At 41.4% G+C, this 18925-nt stretch overlaps 1 protein-coding gene and 1 pseudogene across 1 annotated transcript in view; both read left to right on the top strand.

Annotated features, from left to right (window-relative positions):
* LOC142596478 (G kinase-anchoring protein 1-like) overlaps positions 1 to 7799 on the top strand; it is a 29605-nt pseudogene extending 21806 nt beyond the window's left edge.
* Positions 7800 to 16657: 8858 nt separating this feature from the next.
* Positions 16658 to 18925, top strand: part of LOC104032568 (ubiquilin-1) — a 43113-nt gene continuing 40845 nt past the window's right edge. The window contains exon 1 of the mRNA XM_075725585.1: positions 16658 to 16816. Coding sequence (XP_075581700.1) covers positions 16658 to 16816 — 159 coding nt within the window. The remainder of the gene's footprint in view (positions 16817 to 18925) is intronic.

Below are 18925 nucleotides of genomic sequence, written 5' to 3'. Positions count from 1 at the left end.
ACTCTTGGGACAGTTTTTCCACAGCCGAGACACAGGCCCGTAGGGAGGAAGAGATACTTTCTTTGTATTCCCGGAGTCGGCTAGCCACTTCATCCACCGTTGGTGCCTCGTCATCTTTCCAGGCCAGTATTGCCAAAGAGCTGGAATACGATGCTGGTGCGTTCTGTACCACCTTCCACCACATGGGTTGTGTGCACCTGACTTCATCTGGATCTTTGGGTAACTGCTCATCATTCAGGTCACCATAAATCACCTCCAGCACGCCTAATTCCCTCAGGTACTGGATACCCTTCTCTACGGTGGTCCATTTGCTTGGGCGGTATAAAACATCCTCCTTGAAGGGATACCTTTCCTTCATGCTTGACAGAAGTCGCCTCCAGAGGCTGAGTGTTTTTGCCCCTTTTCCAATTGCTTTGTCAATGCCCCCTTCCCTGGAAAGGGATCCCAGTTTTTTGGCTTCCCTACCCTCTAAATCCAGGCTACTGGCCCCGTTATCCCAGCATCGGAGCAGCCAGGTGATGATGTGCTCGCCTGGATGACGACTGAAATCTTTTCGCATATCTCGCAGCTCACTCAGGGATAGGGATCGGGTGGTTACCATCTCATTTATGGGTTCTTCCTCCTCTGGTTCTCGTGATGGCCCTGGTTCATCTTCATCCCTTACTAAACGAGCTGATTTCCTTGTGTATTTTTTCTTCTGTATAGGGGCAACTGATACCGGCGTGGGTTGGTTCTCTGGTTTAGCCACGGTGCCTGTCACTGGGGTTGGAGTAGTCGCAGTACCTGTGGTGGGGGTTGGAGTAGCCGCAGTGCCTGTCACCGGGGTTGGAGTGGCCACAGTGCCCGTGGCTGTGGTTAGAGTGGCCGCAGTGCCTGTTGTGTTGTCATCAGATTCAGACACCTTCTCTTTCCCTTGAGGGTTCTGAATAGTGTTGACCATGGCTCGATAGGCATGGGCCAGCCCCCAGCAGGTTGCAATGATTTATGTCTCTCTGGAGTTGCCAGGGTGACAACATACTTTTTCCAAATACTTTACTAATTGTTCAGGATTCTGCACTTGTTCAGGGGTGAAGTTCCAAAACACGGGAGGTGCCCACTGCCCTAGGTACTTGCCCATACTATCCCACATACCCTGCCACTCATAACTCTCCAGCCTTGGGGCAGATCTCTGGGTGATATTCTTAAATTGCTTACTAACCTTTATCAAAACCGAAACAATATTCCCAAGGAGTATCAATAGAAGTATCTTAACTACCCAGGGATGTTCAAGATACTGAAAAGTTACTGTAATGAAGGAGGAAACATCATAGAAGAAGGTAGTGAAGGTGCCATTCTGTATTTCCTCCACAACAAACCTCTCTGAGGAAGAAGTATGATTGCTAATTGTCTCCATGAGGTGGTACCCGAAGTACAGTAATGACTTCTGTATGAAACCCAAATACCAAGCAGTGCTCAAGGTCAGTGTTTTAATAACAAATCTCCCAGGCAAAACATCACTAATCACTGCAGAGCACAACAAACTAAAAAAAACAACACCCATCTTTAACATGTACAGCAAAAAAAGGAGCATGGTGCAGATCAGATGAACTAATATTGTGACCAGCAACTGCTAACGGATTCCTTAACACACTCTGGTTAATCTGTTATTATCTCAAACCCTTCGTGCCCCACGTTGGGCGCCAAAAAGGACAGTCGTGGTTTAGCCCCAGCCAGCAACTAAGCACAACGCAGCCTCTCGCTCACTCCCCCTGCCCCGGTGGGATGGGGGAGAGAATCGGAGGAGTAAGAGTGAGAAACACTCCTGGGTTGAGATAAGAACAGTTTAATAATTGAAATAAAGTAAAAGAGTAATGATAATAGTAACAATATAATAATAATAATAATAATAATAATAATAATAATAATAATAATAATAATAATATACAAAGCAAGTGATGCACAATGCAATTGCTCACCACCTGCCGACCGATACCCAGACAGTTCCCGAGCAGCGATCGCTGCTCCCCAGCCAACCCCCCCCAGTTTATATCCTGAGCATGACGTCATATGGTATGAAATAGCCCTTTGGTCAGTTTGGATCAACTATTCTGGCTGTGGCCCCTCCCACTTTCTTGTGCACCTGGCAGAGCATGGGAAGCTGAAAAGTCCTTGACTAGCATAAGCAGTACTTAGCAAAAACTAAAGCATCAGTGTGTTATCAACATTCTTCTCCAACTAAATCCAAAACACAGCACTGTGCCTGCTACTAGGAAGAAAATTAACTCTATCCCAGCCGAAACCAGGACATCCAGCACAGGACATCCTTTGCTGGATGTCGGGGGGAAAATTGTCAGCAAGGATGAGGAAAAGGCTGAGGTACTTAATGCCTTCTTTGCCTCTGTCTTTAATAGCCAGACGAGTTATCCCCAGGGTATTTGGCCCCCTGAGCTGGAAGACAGGGATGGGGAGCAGAATGGAGCCCTCATAGTCCAGGAGGAAGCAGTTAATGACCTGCTACGCCACCTGGATGCTCACAAGTCTATGGGGCTGGATGGGATCCACCCGAGAGTATTGAGGGAGCTGGCAGAGGAGCTTGCCAAGCCACTTTCCATCATCTATCAGCAGTCCTGGTTAACAGGGGAGGTCCCTGATGACTGGAGGCTTGCCAATGTGATGCCCATCTCCAAGAAGGGCCAGAAGGAGGACCCGGGGAACTACAGGCCTGTCAACCTGACCTCGGTGTCGGGAAAGTTTATGGAGCGGTTCATCTTGAGTGCACTAAACAGGCATGTGCAGGTCAACCAGGGGATCGGGCCCAGCCATCATGGGTTCATGAAAGGCAGGTCCTGCTTGACCAACCTGATCTCCTTCTATGACCTGGTGACCCGCCTGGTGGATGAAGGAAAGGCTGTGGACGTCATCTACCTGGACTTCAGCAAAGCCTTTGACACCGTATACCATAGCATTCTCCTAGAGTAAGCTGGCAGCTCATGGCTTGGACGGGCATACTCTTTGCTGGGTAAAAAACTGGTTGGGTGGCTGAGCCCAGAGAGTAGTGGTGAATGGAGTTAAGTCCAGTTGGCGGCCAGTCATGAGCAGTGTTCCCCAGGGCTCTGTTTTGGGGCCATTCTTGTTTAGCATCTTTATCAACGATCTGGATGAGGGGATTGAGTGTTCCCTCAGTAGGTTTGCAGATGACACCAAATTGGGTGGGAGTGTCGATCTGCTGGAGGCTATGATGGCCCTGCAGAGGGACCTGGACAGGCTGGACCGATGGGCTGGGGCCAACTGTATGAGGTTCAACAAGGCCAAGTGCCGGGTCCTGCACTTGGGTCACAACAACCCCATGCAACGCTACAGGCTTGGGGAAGAGTGGCTGGAAAGCTGCCTGGCAGAAAAGGACCTGGGGGTGTTGGTTGACAGCCGGCTGAACATGAGCCAGCAGTGTGCCCAGGTGGCCAAGAAGGCCAACAGCATCCTGGCTTGTATCAGGAATAGTGTGGCCAGCAGGAGCAGGGAGGTGATTGTCCCCCTGTACTCGGCGCTTGTGAGGCCGCACCTGGAATACTGTGTCCAGTTTTGGGCCCCTCAATACAAGGAAGACATTGAGGTGCTGGAGCATGTTCAGAGAAGGGCAACAAAGGTGGTGAATGGGCTAGAGAACAAGTCTTATGAGGAGCGGCTGAGGGAACTGGGATTGTTTAGCCTGGAGAAGAGGAGGCTGAGGGGAGACCTTATCGCTCTTATTGCTCTCTACAACTACCTGAAAGGAGGTTGTAGTGAGGTGGGTGTTGGTCTCTTCTCCCAAGTAGTTAGCGATAGGACAAGAGGAAATGGCCTCAAGCTGTGCCAGGGGAGGTTTAGATTGGATATTAGGAAAAATTTCTTCATGGAAAGGGTAGTCAAGCATTGGAACAGGCTGCCCAGAGAGGTGGTGGAGTCACCATCCCTGGAAGTGTTCAAAAAATGGGTAGACGTGGCACTTTGGGACATGGTTTAGTGGGCATGGTGGTGTTGGGTTGATGATTGGACTGATGATCTTAGAGGTCCTTTCCAACCTTAATGATTCCTAGTTTATACTTTCATTAAATATAACCCAGCCACCAAGCCAGGAAACATGAAATTGCTACTCTACCCTTATTTGATTTAGTGGTAGACATGGTAGTGTTAGGTTAATGGTTGGACTGGATGATCTTAAAGGTCTTTTCCAACCTAAATGATTCTATGATTCTATAATGGCACAGGTAACTAATGGTTGTTTTTTAATTAACATCTACTGTTCTCTCAGTGAAAATGGGAGTTATTTTAAAACAGTGAAATAGAGCAATATCACAGTGCTGTTTCAGATGAAGAGCTGTAAATCTAGAAATATCCTCACACTCAGTTTCTCTCTCTGTAGTGAAAGACAAAGCAGAAATACTCCTACAGGTTGATGAATCTCAAAGTATCAAAAATGAAGTGACCTTCCAGGTAAGCAAGGATTTCTTAATATAAAATTTCATGACTTTTTCAAAGATGCAATTTATTGGGGCACACACAGATGGGTTGACTAACAAGCAAAGGATGTTACATTTCATCCTTAGCCAGGTACTATGTTTCAGAGGACGTCTATTATGTAAATTTCCACCATTGTACATTTAGAGATATTTCTGGAAAGAGATACTTCAGCATGCCTGAAAGGATTTTGCCCTCAACAGCACTTTAAGAATATCGTCGTTTGGTAACCCAAGCTTAGGAAGCTCAGAAAGATACTGTAGAAATTGCTGCTTTCCCTTTTTGTGCTTTCTAGTCTCAAGTTTGAAAATGGCTGGTTTACCAACTTAACCAAGCAATGAATTATTTATGAACATAACTGTTAATAAGCCACTGTAATAGAGAACATGCAACATTTTTGTGTTTAGTTTTGGTTTGCAGTGACTATTAGTTTTAAGTCCTTAACTTGCACAAACCTAGTATTGTAGAACACTACTAATTTTTGAGGGTGATGTAATAAGATCATCTGTATTGTATAATATTATATCAGTTAAGTGCTCTATGGCAGGAATTAATGCAGAGTCCAAAACTCAGAAGAGTTTCTAACTTTGTAGCTTTCATATAACATTATAGAGGTAAACTAATGAATGTTGCTTGGCAAATAATTGTCATTATGCAATATTTTACTTATACTTTCAGTTCATGCACAATCATAGTGTTAATCTTTTTTGAAGCCAGCATGTATTGCCTGTTTGTCCAACATGATACTAACAGAGAACTGTTTTGATTTGGTAAACTTGTGGATGTAAAGCATGTTTTATAAATTAACATTCTATTTGTTTTTTAGGTAACTACACTTCATGCTGCATTAGAGCAAGTGTCCTGGTTTTGGCTGGGATAGAGTTAGTTTTCTTCCTAGTAGCTGGCATAGTGCTGTGGTTTGGATTTAGTATGAGAAGAATGCTGATAACACACTGATGCTTTAGTTGTTGCTAAGTACTGCTTATGCTAGTCAAGGACTTTTCAGCTTCCCATGCTCTGCCAGGTACACAAGAAGCTGGGAGGGGGCACAGCCAGGACAGCTGACCCAAACTGACCAAAGGGCTATTCCATACCATATGATGTCATGCTCAGTGTATAAACTGGGGGCCGGGGGGCAGCAATCTCTGCTCAGGGACAGGCTGGGCGTCAGTCGGCAGGTGGTGAGCAATTGCATTGTGCATCACTTATTTTTGTTATTATTATTGTTATTTTCCCTTCCTTTTTTTTCCTATTAATCTGTCTGTATCTCAACCCATGAATTTTACTTTTTTTTTCCCCCCGATTCCTCCTTCATCCCACTGGGGAGGGAGGGGAGTGAGCGAACGGCTGTGTGGTGTTTAGCTGCTTACTGGGTTAAACCACAACAGCAAGAGAAATCCAAAGTGAATCTCTTGCAGGCAGAATTAATAAAATATCAGGTATTCTTATTTTCTGTAGATGTAAGTTTACCTGTTTTTCAAGATGGTCTCAGTTACATCAAGTAATGTGCTTTGAACTGACCTGTTAGCTCTACTTTTTCAGGTTTTAAAAAAAATCTGTAGTGGTTCATATTGTAGGGAAAAAACAGTGGCAAAACTAAAGCACAGTTTTGGCAAGAAGAACTTTGCCTGTTTTGTGCTTTGAAACTTCCTGAAGTATGCTGGTAAATAAACAGCAAAAGCAACAAATTCCTTTCATACTCTGTCTAACTGTGTGTACCCAGACTAACTTAGACTTCATGGCTTTTTTTGCCACGTGTTCTTTCACGTATTCTGTATCTTATTTCTGTATATAGTCAAGTCTTTGTAGGAGATTCAGAGCAAATTCTGTTGAAACTTGAGTGATAAAATCAGTGTCTTGCTGATTGTGCATGTGCTATTTTGTTCAACTTGGCTGGGAATGCATCTCATGTTAGTAAATTTCAGTTAACTTTCATAGAAATAGTATGCTGCTTAAACTTCTGAGGACTTAAGAGTGTAGTTATTTGGTCCCATGAGAATAAGGATTTATACTTGTGCATGGTTTATTTAACACACTTGTATTTTTCTTTGACTGTGACATTTTGCATAGGTTACAAGGAGAGCCTATAGTTTATAATGGAAACTTTTTGGGTAGCCCTGTAGTCTTTGGCAAGCAATCTTGTTTCAATTTGTAACACGCTGTTTGTGTTGGAATACTATAAATTCATGAAAGCTGACTCATTAAGCCATAATTACTCTTTCTGAAACAACAAATCTTTTCTGATTACATCAAATTCTTTGGCTAGCATTACATGGTGTTCTGTACTTAATCTTTTGTCTTTTTTCCCTTGTCACTTTACCACAAGTGAGTGAGCTCCTTCTTAAAATTGTCTTGCAGCAGTTCCCAAATATATGTTCTTGTTCAGTCCCTTACAGAAAAGCTGAGTGTTTATACCACTAATTTAAACTAAAATAAATCTATTGTTACTGTCATTCATTTACATCTCTGTTCAGACTTACAACTTCAGTCTTTCTGCTGCCTTCTGCTCTCCATGATTTTGCTAGTGTTTAGTATTTTTCTCTGTAAATAGAAAATTTTGAATAAGAAACATAACTCTTTTGCAATTAATTGTAATAACAAATTAACAGAATAAGAGTAAAAGAATTGACAAAAAACTTTGGTCTTTGTTTCATGCTTCAGAATTACTACAAAATCATTCCCTCTCTTGCTCATTTTGCTCCTCCACCCATTTAATATGCTGTTATCTTTACACATCTTTCTTTTTTGAAAATTCAGTCTCATCTGCCTTGCAGGGATCATCATTACTGCTTTTATTATTCTCTCCTATAATCCTCCCAGGCTGTCCAGGATAACCCTTCTTATACTACCACTTTTCTTGTGGTGTTGTCTTTAATAACATTAGATTTGCCTTCTTTATTGGAATACTGCTTTGAAATACTAGGAAGCCCTTTTAAAAAAAAAACAACCAAAAATGTGTGAGTGGGTTCAAAACGAAAACAAGCAAAAAAAAAAAAAAAGAAAGCAACAAACCAGTGTGGTTTTTATCCCCAGATGTTATCTCAATTGTGTATCCTATAAGTGCCTTGACTATATTAATTTATATATCGAAATCTGGTGTTCAGATGGGTTCGTGTCCCATATAAATATACTTGTATAATTTTACAAAAGTATGCAGTTTAAACAAATCCTGAGTCTTTATCTTGTTAATTTATACTACTTTAATATGGAAAATAACTGCAGCTATCAAGTGTCATGTCTATTATATTAGCTAAACATTTTTTTCAGTTCTCTCACAGGGTGGGAAAAAAGGGAAAAGGCATTCAGAATCTGACCAGTGCAGGTGATCTCCTCTGCCACCAGATTCAAAGCAAAAAAAAAACCAAACCCAAACAAACAAAAAAACCTTGCTCAACTATGCAGCTTTTTGAGGAGAAATTAACAATTACTAGTTTGACTAACATTCTGAATAATTGATTTGTTGCAACTTCTGCTAAAGAAAAAAAGAGAAAACTGGTATTCTAGCAAAGCTTAAACATTAATTGAAATGTGATAACTAGTTTTTCATCATTCAATAAAACTTACTCTTCCATTTGTATGTTTGAATTCTTGCTTTCTTAAAATTTCTCAAATGAGAATACTTCATTTAATGACTATCAAGATACAAATGCATTAGTATGCAAACGGTGAAAGTTTTTGTCCTGGTTTCAGCTGGGATAGAGTTAATTTTCTTCCTAGTAGCAGGCATAGTGCTGTGTTTTGGATTTAGCATGAGAAGAATGTTGATAACACACTGATGTTTTAGTTGTTGCTAAGTACTGCTTATGCTAGTCAAGGACTTTTCAGCTTCCCATGCTCTGCCAGGTGCACAAGAAAGTGGGAGGGGCCACAGCCAGAATAGTTGATCCAAACTGACCAAAGGGCTATTCCATGCAATATGATGTCATGCTCAGGATATAAACTGGGGGGGGTTGGCCGGGGAGCAGCGATCGCTGCTCGGGAACTGTCTGGGTATCGGTCGGCGGGTGGTGAGCAATTGCATTGTGCATCACTTGCTTTGTATATTATTATTATTATCATTATTATATTGTTATTATTATCATTACTGTTTTACTTTATTTCAATTATTAAACTGTTCTTATCTCAACCCAGGAGTGTTTCTCACTCTTACTCCTCCGATTCTCTCCCCCATCCCATTGGGGTAGGGGGAGTGAGCAAGCGGCTGCATGGTGCTTAGTTGCTGGCTGGGGCTAAACCACGACAGTTTTACCAAACCAAAACTAAAAATGAGGCAGCTCATGCAAAGCCATCTCCCTGTGGCTGAATCTGAATCTAATTAATGCCAATAGTCATTATTTCCTCTCCCTGTATAGCACATCTGTATCCTTTTATTTCCATTGTGTGTATATACATGAGTTTCAGTTGCAAGATGCAGAAACTAGCACATGCAACTGCCATGTAAAAAGAGCTTTTGTATCTTTTGGCTCTGAAAAATGCCCTGTGTCTTGCCTCAGAGCATGCTCACCAGTAAATAGTTCATCTTGTGCTAAGAGACAAAATTCAAACATTTTTTTTTTCCCCATGTGTACTGTCAGTGAACATGATATAGTTATGAAAATGCAGAATTGTTTGTGCAGCACTGAATTTAGTACTAAATCCTGGGATCTTACTTATATTGGGATAGTTGTTGAAGTGGAGAAGTGGAGTATTACAGAGTACAAATAGGAGCTGCCTGACTTAAATTGGGTTAGTCAATCCCTATTAGGTACCTGGGCAGTCAGCAGAGAACACAGAAGTTGCAAGGAAAGAACCAGAGAAGAGAATAAGTAGGAAACAAAGCAATATAGCTGTAGTTCTAAAAACAGAAAATTAGAAAAAAGAAAAAAAAAAAGAAACTTTTTTTAAATGCAATGAAGCACTGAGCAATTTCCAAAGCAAGACATGTAAGAAGATGGCACTTCATTGGGAGATAGGAAAGAAAAGCAGGAAAAAAGTCTTCATCAACTGATTTCTTGATACCATGAATCTGTTAAACTTTTATGGTTATCAGTGACTTCTGAAAATTAATAGCATGAAGGTGCTAACAGTGGAATAAAACTTAAAGAAATTAGACACTGTAGCTAATAGTCCAAAATTATCTCAATTTCATAATAATACTGGAAGTCTTGCTGTAGCTTCACTGACTTATTTGTCCTAGGTTGTTGTGGTTTTGTGTTTGTTTGTTTGCGTGGTGGTGGTTGTTGTTCTGACCAGCTCTTCAAAATTCACTTCCAAATACCACATCCTTGGGACTGATGACACTTTAGAATTGGTGTAACCTGCACTAATACTACTTTTCAGAACTGTGTACTCTGTGACCAAATAGTAACTGCAGCATTTTGTCCTCATAGATAAAACATTACTAGGTGGATCAACAGATTGGCTTCCACTATTCTTTAAATTTGTCTTCCTGTAAATTTTAAATTACCCTTCTGTCCCTCCTTGACATAGATTCCCCCCCCCCGACCATCAGTAAAAGGTGTCTGTCCGTCATCATTTCCCCCCAGCACTGTGGAACAGTATTTTTTCTTGTCTTATTAAATTTGACATAAATGAAAATTAGCTTGTATAATGCTTGTTGATTAGCAGCAGAAGGAATTCTATTAAAAGGAGAAAGAAGTTGTATTCTAAAAGTACATTTTCATCTCCTCATAAAAAAGCTTACTCTGTTTTTAAGTGCTAAAGAAATAGACACACTTCTAATTTGGGCAATGCTGAATACAGTTCTCATTGTTCAACAAATAATCTCAGTCCTCCTTTCCCAGTTCACCACCTGATATATTAGCCAAGCAGTCCAGTATAAATTGCAAGGAAATTCTTTAATTTGCTGATTTGTTCTCCACTATGTCACCCTTATTCTTAGAAGTTAGTTGTGTATGACTGTTGGGGGGGAGGAATGCTATTTTTCCATATCTTGTTCCTTTTACATTTGTAATAACTGAATGTTCATAAAGAGAAAGCTTATTTTATAGTTGTTGCAGTCTGTTACGAGGGGGGAAGGGGGGGGGGGGGGGGGAGAGACACACACACACTCCCAGTATGCTTTCTTCTGAAAATTTAGCAATTGTCTTGCTATTTTCTCATAATCTGAGTCATTTTAAATTGTGAGCGTATATAACTTACTGATAGCCAGATTTGTCACTCTTCTGATTTCCAGTACAAATCTTCAATAGTATTTTGTATTTGTCCTAGTTGCTTTGAAATAAGTTGTGAATCGTGTATGTAGCAACATATATAGGAAGACTCAGCAAATAAAGATTATGCCTTTTAAAAGAATAAAATAAAAATTACCAGAAGAGAAGGAAGAGAAAGACTCCTATTTACTGAGATAATAGTGTGAATAAAACAACAATTTACTTAAATAAGTAGGGATAATGCTTAGATAGTAGAGTCCAATTGGAAACTGCCCATCTACTGCTCAGGATAATCAAACTGATGAATGTTGTTCGTTTTTTGTTGGGTGGTTTTTTTTTTTCTCTCTAGACTTTGAAAGAGTGATTCAGGCTGACAACTAGCAGTCATAGTTCAGAAGCTCAGGGCTCTATTCCTGTCTAATGCTACTTTTATGGAGCTCTTTAATGTCTTCTAGAGAGTAAAAACAAATCCCAAAGTGAGATAATAGTATTTCATGTATTGGAATTATTGATGAACTAACAAGGATGTTGCACTCTGGTTCTAGCAAAGCATTATTCCTGTGGTTTGCTATATTAAAGGCAGGGTATTCACAAAGTGAGCCCCATAACAACAGTAGAAGATAGCTGTTGTCTATCCAGTTACACTTCAGCATGCAGCGTTTTCAATTTAACCTTTTTAATTGACTCTAAAACAAGAGTCCTAACCTCAACTCAGGAATGGGAAGGGAAACTTAATACACATCTTGTGTGGGGTTTTTTTCTTTCTTTGTTTTTATTTTTCTTTTTTCTTTTTGGACCTATGAAAGTAGAAGTTAATACTTCTTTTTCTTTCTTTCCCTATGCATGAAAAACATGAAAGGTGAATGTGTTATCTTCTGGTTTTCATGCTCTGGTTTTCATGTTCAGAAATATAAGGAATGTTATGTCTAGTTTATAGCAAAACTTCAGAGATCTTGGTTGTAAGTTTTAATGTAATTATACCACCTGAGGCCTTGCCTAAACTTAGCATTGCATCATTTTAACTTAAGGTATAACTTTAAACTGAGTTTAACTAAACTGGTTCAAAACTTTTTACTGATATTCTCAATTTGGTTCAACTTGGCTTGAGCCAGTATTTTGATTTTGATACAAAATATTCTCTGGTCACTGCAAGTTAATTTTCAGTTGTGTGTGGGGTATGGGTTTTTTGTTTGTTTTGGTTTGTGGGGTGGGTTTTTTTGCAAATTTAAGTGACTACATTTGATTAAATCAACTACCTATGGAAAAAAATCACAAACTGAAGATGTCCAGTCAGAGTTGGGAATTAAGGTGAAATGAAAACTGATAAGATGCTTGACTTGAAGTAAATCAGGTCTATTAGAATTTTCTTCTTCTCGGATACCTATTAACAAGAAACAATTAAAGAAAATAATTTTGAAAATTACATTATTTGGAATTATTAGAAGTATAAAGTATTTTAAATTATATGGAAGAATGCTCAGAATTTGACTTCTAATGAACATTTACAGCACCTGGTAGAGTTCACATAGTGGTCTGACCTGGCTGTTGAAGTTTAGAGACTTCACTGGAAGGAGAGTTGTGCAAGATTTCTGTCTGGCTTGAGTCTTGCTCTGTTTATTAATAAGCACTTTGTACTGTATAAAGTTATTAAACTGTACATAAAGAAGCTGAACTGCTGCAGTAAATGTTGTAATTGTAGGTGAGGAAAAAGAAATGGTATAAAAATTAAACTGCTGTCTCTAATATCAAACTTATTCTGAATTATATTCTTTAGGATCAGAAGTTGATGCAGAAAAGTTGTGCAGATCATAGAATCATAGAATATCTCAAGTTGGAAGGGACCCATAAGGATCATCGAGACCAACTCCCTGCTCCTCCCAGGACTACCTAAAACTAAACCATATGACTAAGAGCATCGTCCAGATGCTCCTTGAACTCTGACAGGCTTGGTGCTGTGACCACTTCCCTGGGGAGCCTGTTCCAGTGACCGACCACCCTCTCAGTGAAGAACCTTTTCCTAATGTCCAGTCTGAACTTCCCCGATGCAGCTTCATTCCATTTCCTCGTGTCCTGTCACTGGTCACCAGAGAGAGGAGATCAGCACCTCCCCCTCCACTGCCCCTCTTGAGGAAGTTGTAGACTGCGATGAGGTCACCCCTCAGCCTTCTCTTCTCCAAGCTGAACAAACCAAGTGACCTCAGCTGCTCCTCATAAGTCTTGCCCTCAAGACCTTTCACCATCTTGGTCACCCTCCTCTGGAACACACTCTAATAGTTTGATGTCCTTCTTATATTGTGGAGCCCAAAACTGCACACAGTACTCAAGGTGGGGCTGCACCAGTGCAGCGTAGAGTAGGACAATCACCTCCCTCGACCGGCTAGCTATGCTGTGCTCGATGCACCCCAGGACGCAGTTGGCCTTTTGGCTGCCAGGGCACACTGTTGACTCATATTCAATTTGCCATCAACCCCCAGATCTATTTCCATGGGGCTGCTCTCCAGCCTCTCGTCCCCCAATTTGTACCTATAAGCAGGATTACCCCATCCCCGTCTATCATAACAGATGATTACAGAAAGAGGAAATAAAAGCACAGGAGGAAGGAAGGAAGTGGGGGAAAAAAGTAAAACCAAGAGTAAAGAAATGAAAAATGAAAAGATCTTGTTCAAAATAAAAACAGCCTATGGAGGAGTAAGAACTCAAAATCCTTTGCTGGATCGTTTTCATTTTCTATGCATTGTGTATAAGCTGTATTCTGAACTATCTCAATTTGAACACACAAGCATGTTGTCATGTTTCATAGAATCATAGAATCATAGAATGCTTTGGGTTGGAAGGGACCTTTAGAGGTCATCTAGCCCACCCCCCCTGCAGTGAGCAGGGACAGCTTTAACTAGATCAGGTTGCTCAGAGCCCCGTCCAACCTGACCTGGAATGTTTCTAGGGATGGGGCCTCCACTACCTCTCTGGGCAACCTGTTCCAGTGCTTGACCACCCTCATTGTAAAAAATTTCTTCCTTATATCCAGTCTAAATCTATTCTTCTTTAGTTTAAATCCATTATTCCTTGTCCTGTCACAACAGGCTTTGCTAAAAAAATTGTTCCCATCCTTCCTGTAGGCCCCCTTTAAGTATTGAAAGGCCACAATAAGGTCTCCCCGCAGCCTTCTCTTCTCTAGGCTGAACAACCCCAACTCCCTCAGCCTGTCCTCGTAGGAGAGGTGTTCCAGCCCTCGGATCATTTTGGTGGCCCTCCTCTGGACCCGCTCCAACAGGTCCATGTCCTTCTTGTGCTGAGGGCTCCAGAGCTGGACGCAGTACTCCAGGTGAGGTCTCACCAGAGCAGAGTAGAGCAGCAGAATCACCTCCCTCGACCTGCTGGCCACGCTTCTTTTGATGCAGCCCAGGATATGGTTGGCTTTCTGGGCTGCAAGCACACATTGTTGGCTCATGTCCAGCTTTTCATCCACCAGTATACCCAAGTCCTTCTCCGCAGGGCTGCTCTCAATCCCTTCATCCCCCAGCCTGTACTGATATCGGGGGTTGCCCCGTCCCAGGTGCAGGACCTTGCACTTGGCCTTGTTGAACCTCATGAGGTTCACACAGGCCCACCTCTCCAGCTTGTCCAGGTCCCTTTGGATGACATCTCGTCCTCCTGGCGTGTCAACCGCACCACCCAGCTTGGTGTCGTCTGCAAACTTGCTGAGGGTGCACTCAATCCCACTATGTCATTGATGAAGGTATTAAACAGCACTGGTCCCAGTATGGACCCCTGAGGGACTCCACTTGTCACCGGTCTCCATGTGGACATCGAGCCATTGACCACGACCCTCTGGATGCGACCATCCAGCCAATTCCTTATCCACCGAACAGTCCACCCATCAAACCCATATCTCCCCAATTTAGAGAGAAGGATGTTGTGGGGGACTGTGTCGAACACATTACAGAAGTCCAAATAGATGATATCCATTGCTCTTCCCTTGTCCACTGATGCAGTCACTCCTTCATAGAAAGCCACTAGGTTGGTCAGGCAGGACTTGCCCTTGGTGAATCCATGCTGGCTGTCTCGAATCACCTCCCTGTCTTCCATGTGCTTGAGGCATATCTTCTAGGAGGATCTGTTCCATGATCTTCCCAGGCACAGAGGTGAGGCTGACAGGTCGGTAGTTCGCAGGGTCCTCCTTTCTTCCCTTTTTAAAAATGGGCACAACATTCCCCTTCTTCCAGTCACCAGGGACTTCAGCTGACTGCCATGACTTTTCAAATATCATGGAGAATGTTTCAGGGTATTTTCTACCTTGACACTTTCAGTATAGGCAAATAAACTCCCTTTTCCATTTTATCTGTACCAAAATTAAGATGATGAAACTACCATTAAAACTTCCTCTTTGTTTAATTAAGGGCTTTTTATGATTTACAAGTTATTCTTTTATATGAATTTGTATTCTTTGTCCCTCAGCTATTCTCAGTAAATAACACAGATGATTAATTCTCTCATCTGACTTGTAAACATGAAAACTTGTAAATCTCCACTAAGTTAAAGCAGGTAGCGTTTGTGCTATTTCAGTACAAACTGTACTCCAAGTAATAATACCATACAGCAGTGTAAAATGATATAGTCAACATAAGCTAGCATATAAACTAAGAGCCATGGATGAGGAACATCTCCTTGTCTTTTGATCTGTTTGATTTCTACTTGAAATCACTACTTGACTGCAGTGCAAAATGTTATTTCATAATGGCCCTCATTCTGCCAGTCAGTAGGACAATGTATCACTAGGATGTGTCAAAGTGCTCTGCTGGATCAGAATTCAACACTTTGTAGAGTTAAGTTCTAATGTGTGGAAAAGGAAACAGCATAACCAAGGAAAGGCTCAGTGGTTAAATATGCCTGAAATAATTTTTACTGTAACAAATTGAAGGTCTAGGACAGACAAAACTTGGGATAGGCTTTGGCCATTTTTCGCTATTCCAGTTTTAAAACCTTTTAACAGGTTTTGAATTGGTTTAGTAAAAATTTACTACACCAATTTAAATAGTTTCTGAGAAATTATCCCAATAGTAGACCAAGCCAACAAATCACTTGATGAATCAGACTATTGTAGGAAAAGGTAATTCCAGGATAACTTAAGAAAGAAACTTAAGAAAGAAAGAAAGAAAGGAGAAAGCACATTTGATTCTAGAGTTCGAAGCCATCCATATATTTGATACTAAAACAGGGACAGGAATGTGGAATTTCATATCTGATGGATAGGAAAATCACTAATATTTTGGGAGAGGACCTAATTTGGTGATACTAATTTTAAGTAAGGGGGGGATGGTATGCGTGTGTGTGTGTGTCTTTTTTTTTTTGTCCAAATTTGAGGAAAATCTGATTCCCAGCTACAGAATGCTTCCGCAGTAATTTTATTGTTAAAGTAGTAAAAGGTTGTTATTTGAGATATTAAGTTTTACCCTTAAGCTGATGCTAAACAAGTAACCTAGAAGCAAAAGGCAATTTTATGATCTCTCTTTACATAGGTTCAGAAGCTATATATAATTTTTCTCCCTCTCTTTTTAACATGAACGTCATACAGGTCATGGCACGGCTTTGTTACTTCATACAATATCATTGTGCATTATATTGTATGCAAGTAATAGTGTAATTATATGTAGGACATCAACACTTTAATATTGTAAAACTCATAATAACATTTTTAATGCATTTACTTGGAACTTCAGAGTACTGAAGTCATCTGGCTATATCCGAAAATAAATTTAAAACTTACATATGGCAGTTTAAGGAACTATTTGTCACTGTCTCTTTTTAAGATTTAAAATCTTCAAACTACCGCCCCTAGCGCGCAAGCGCGCCGAAGGCGAACCCACGTCCGGGGAGACAGCTCCCCCTTTCTAGTAACTTCCCCGGTTCGGGGCGTCATCAGTGCGCGCCGCGGGTGAGCTGGGTTGTTTCTGTCCGCCGCTTTGGGAGCGAGGCCGTGGAGCGGAGTGCTCGCCTGGAGCCGTGCGGTTGGAGCGAGTCAGGTCTCACACGCTATGTCGGAGAGCGCGGAGAGCTCCGCGGGGGCTCACAGCTCCTCTGAGTCCTCCGCTCAGGGCTTCGCTGCTGCTGAGCCGCGGATCATCAAAATCACGGTGAAGACTCCCAAGGAGAAGGAAGAGTTCGCTGTGCCCGAGACCAGCAGCATCCAGCAGGTGAGGGGTTGGGGGCGGTGGGTGAGAGCGCAGCCGGGGGAAGAGCCCTGGCCTGTGGTTTCCGCCTCCCACGCTGGAGGGTGAGGACCCTTCGCGATGACAAAGCAGCTTCTGCTTATCCGAGCTGTTCTCGGCGCTGTTGGGCGAGTATCGGGGCTGGCCTGGCCTGGCCTGGCCTGGCCTGGCCTGGCCTTGCCTTGCCTTGCCTTGCCTTGTGGAGGGCCGCTGCTAACTGAGGCTATCGGGAGTGGTGAAGAAACCTTCTGTGTCGTCTCCTCCACGGCTCCTCCCTGTTGTGATGCTGAGAGCCGCCCGGGAGGTGGACGTAGCTCGTTTCGTAATTCTGAGTTGTCCTGCCGAGCTGACTCAGTCTGGCAGTAGGAGGCTCGCTGGCTAACTAGTACAAATGTAGAAAACATATGCAATCACCTACGTGGCAGTGCTATAGTGGCAATAATTATCTAAAATTGGCTTTAGAAACAGTGAGTAGGCTATGGCAAAGATCTCTTAATTTTAGAAAAGCCATGTCTTTAGACTGTGTAAAACTTCCACTGCAAATAAAGCACAGCTTCTGCTGTGCTTCAGTGTACTAGTGTCTGATAACCCTGAACTGTTAGGGTCTTTGTTCTAAGTTTTTATGAAAGTTAGTATCTCATTGTGCCTTTGGTTCAAGAGAAACAGTGGCACCTACTGAATCATTGACAGTTTCCTGCAGCACTTCAGTTTTTTGGAGGCCTTCCATGTGAGTATTTACCAGAACTTAATTTGTTTAGATCAGGAGGCTGCAAATCATAGGAAAGGTGTGGTCAAAGCATAAGGCAGATATCTATAAAGCCAGTAGTCTCTCCTACTTGTGAAGGATGTAGATATTGCTATGCTAAAATACTTAAAAAGGTGAAGTTCCCTGAAGGAGATTCAGAGCTTACTTCATTTTCTGTAAAATTTCTCTGAAATTCAATGTATGTAACTTGACATCATGTTATTTTTTTGTGCAGTTGGTAACTGCAAACCTCGCCAAAAAAACGGTTACATATGTAAGAGTGCAACTGATGTATAGAAATGGAGCTTTAAATCATTAGTTGCTGATGAGTCAGAAGACACATGTTGTTTTCGGAGGGGAAATGCAAAACGTGAGTTAAAAAGCTCTGAGTGATCTTCTGGCCAGGGTGCTGGCTCTATACATTTTACGGACTCTTGCGCCACCTAGTCGTAAAATTCTTTGTAGTTGGGTTTTGTTTTTTATAAAACATGATGGTTCTAATTTAAGGATTACATTTGTCCTGAAAAACAGTTTGTTTATAATTCCTGAGGTCCCCAATATTATTGCAATCAAACTCATTTAAGATGTGAATTTGTAATATATCTAACAACATGATTTCAAATGTGAATCCCAATGGGGATATCAGGTTTTTCTAGTAGATAGTTGTCTTAAAAACTGAAATAGTTATACAAGCTAACAAAACCATAAATTTTTACTGAAAACAATCATAAAAATTTAAGTGATTAATAGAACATATTGCTTTAAAATGTCTTCATCGTCTATAGATATCGTAAACTTTAAATATTGTCTTGGTATCCCTTTGAGCTGATATTAACAGATTAGATTTGTAGTTGAATCTTCCTGTGAAGTAAGACTGCTGCTGCCCCTGTGGGTCCACCATTTGCTTTGATTCCTGGACAAAGTTACAGCTAGCACAAAAAAAAAAAAAAAAGGCAAGATTGTAGTGTGACTAGTATTGGCTGTTTTTCTCAACTGTTCAAAGTTGAGGAAGATTTTCCTATGTTAGAAGGCTTCAGTAACGTAGGTTTTGTTATTGCTGATCCTATGCTGTGCCTCTAGAACAGGCAGAGTATGTAGGTTAGAATGAAAAATAACCCTCAAGTACCGAACTGCTCTGGGAGGTCAGTTGATTGTAAGTGTCACCAATCTGTCTTTATTTTCCAGTACACAGGAGACTTTAGCTCAGGTAGCTCTGTTTGTCTGTCTTTTTTTTTTTTTTTTTCCCTGTGTTTTATTTTGTGGGTTCTGTGGGCTTGACTTAACATTGTGTTTTGGTAAAACTCATATACGCAGAGAAAGTGAGCAGTCATGTTACAGACTATTCATGC

This window comes from Pelecanus crispus, chromosome W (genome assembly GCF_030463565.1).
Source record: "Pelecanus crispus isolate bPelCri1 chromosome W, bPelCri1.pri, whole genome shotgun sequence".
Lineage (NCBI taxonomy): Eukaryota > Metazoa > Chordata > Aves > Pelecaniformes > Pelecanidae > Pelecanus > Pelecanus crispus.
The sequence above is the reverse complement of the archived record's forward strand: the minus strand, read 5'-3'. Positions and strand labels throughout refer to the sequence as shown.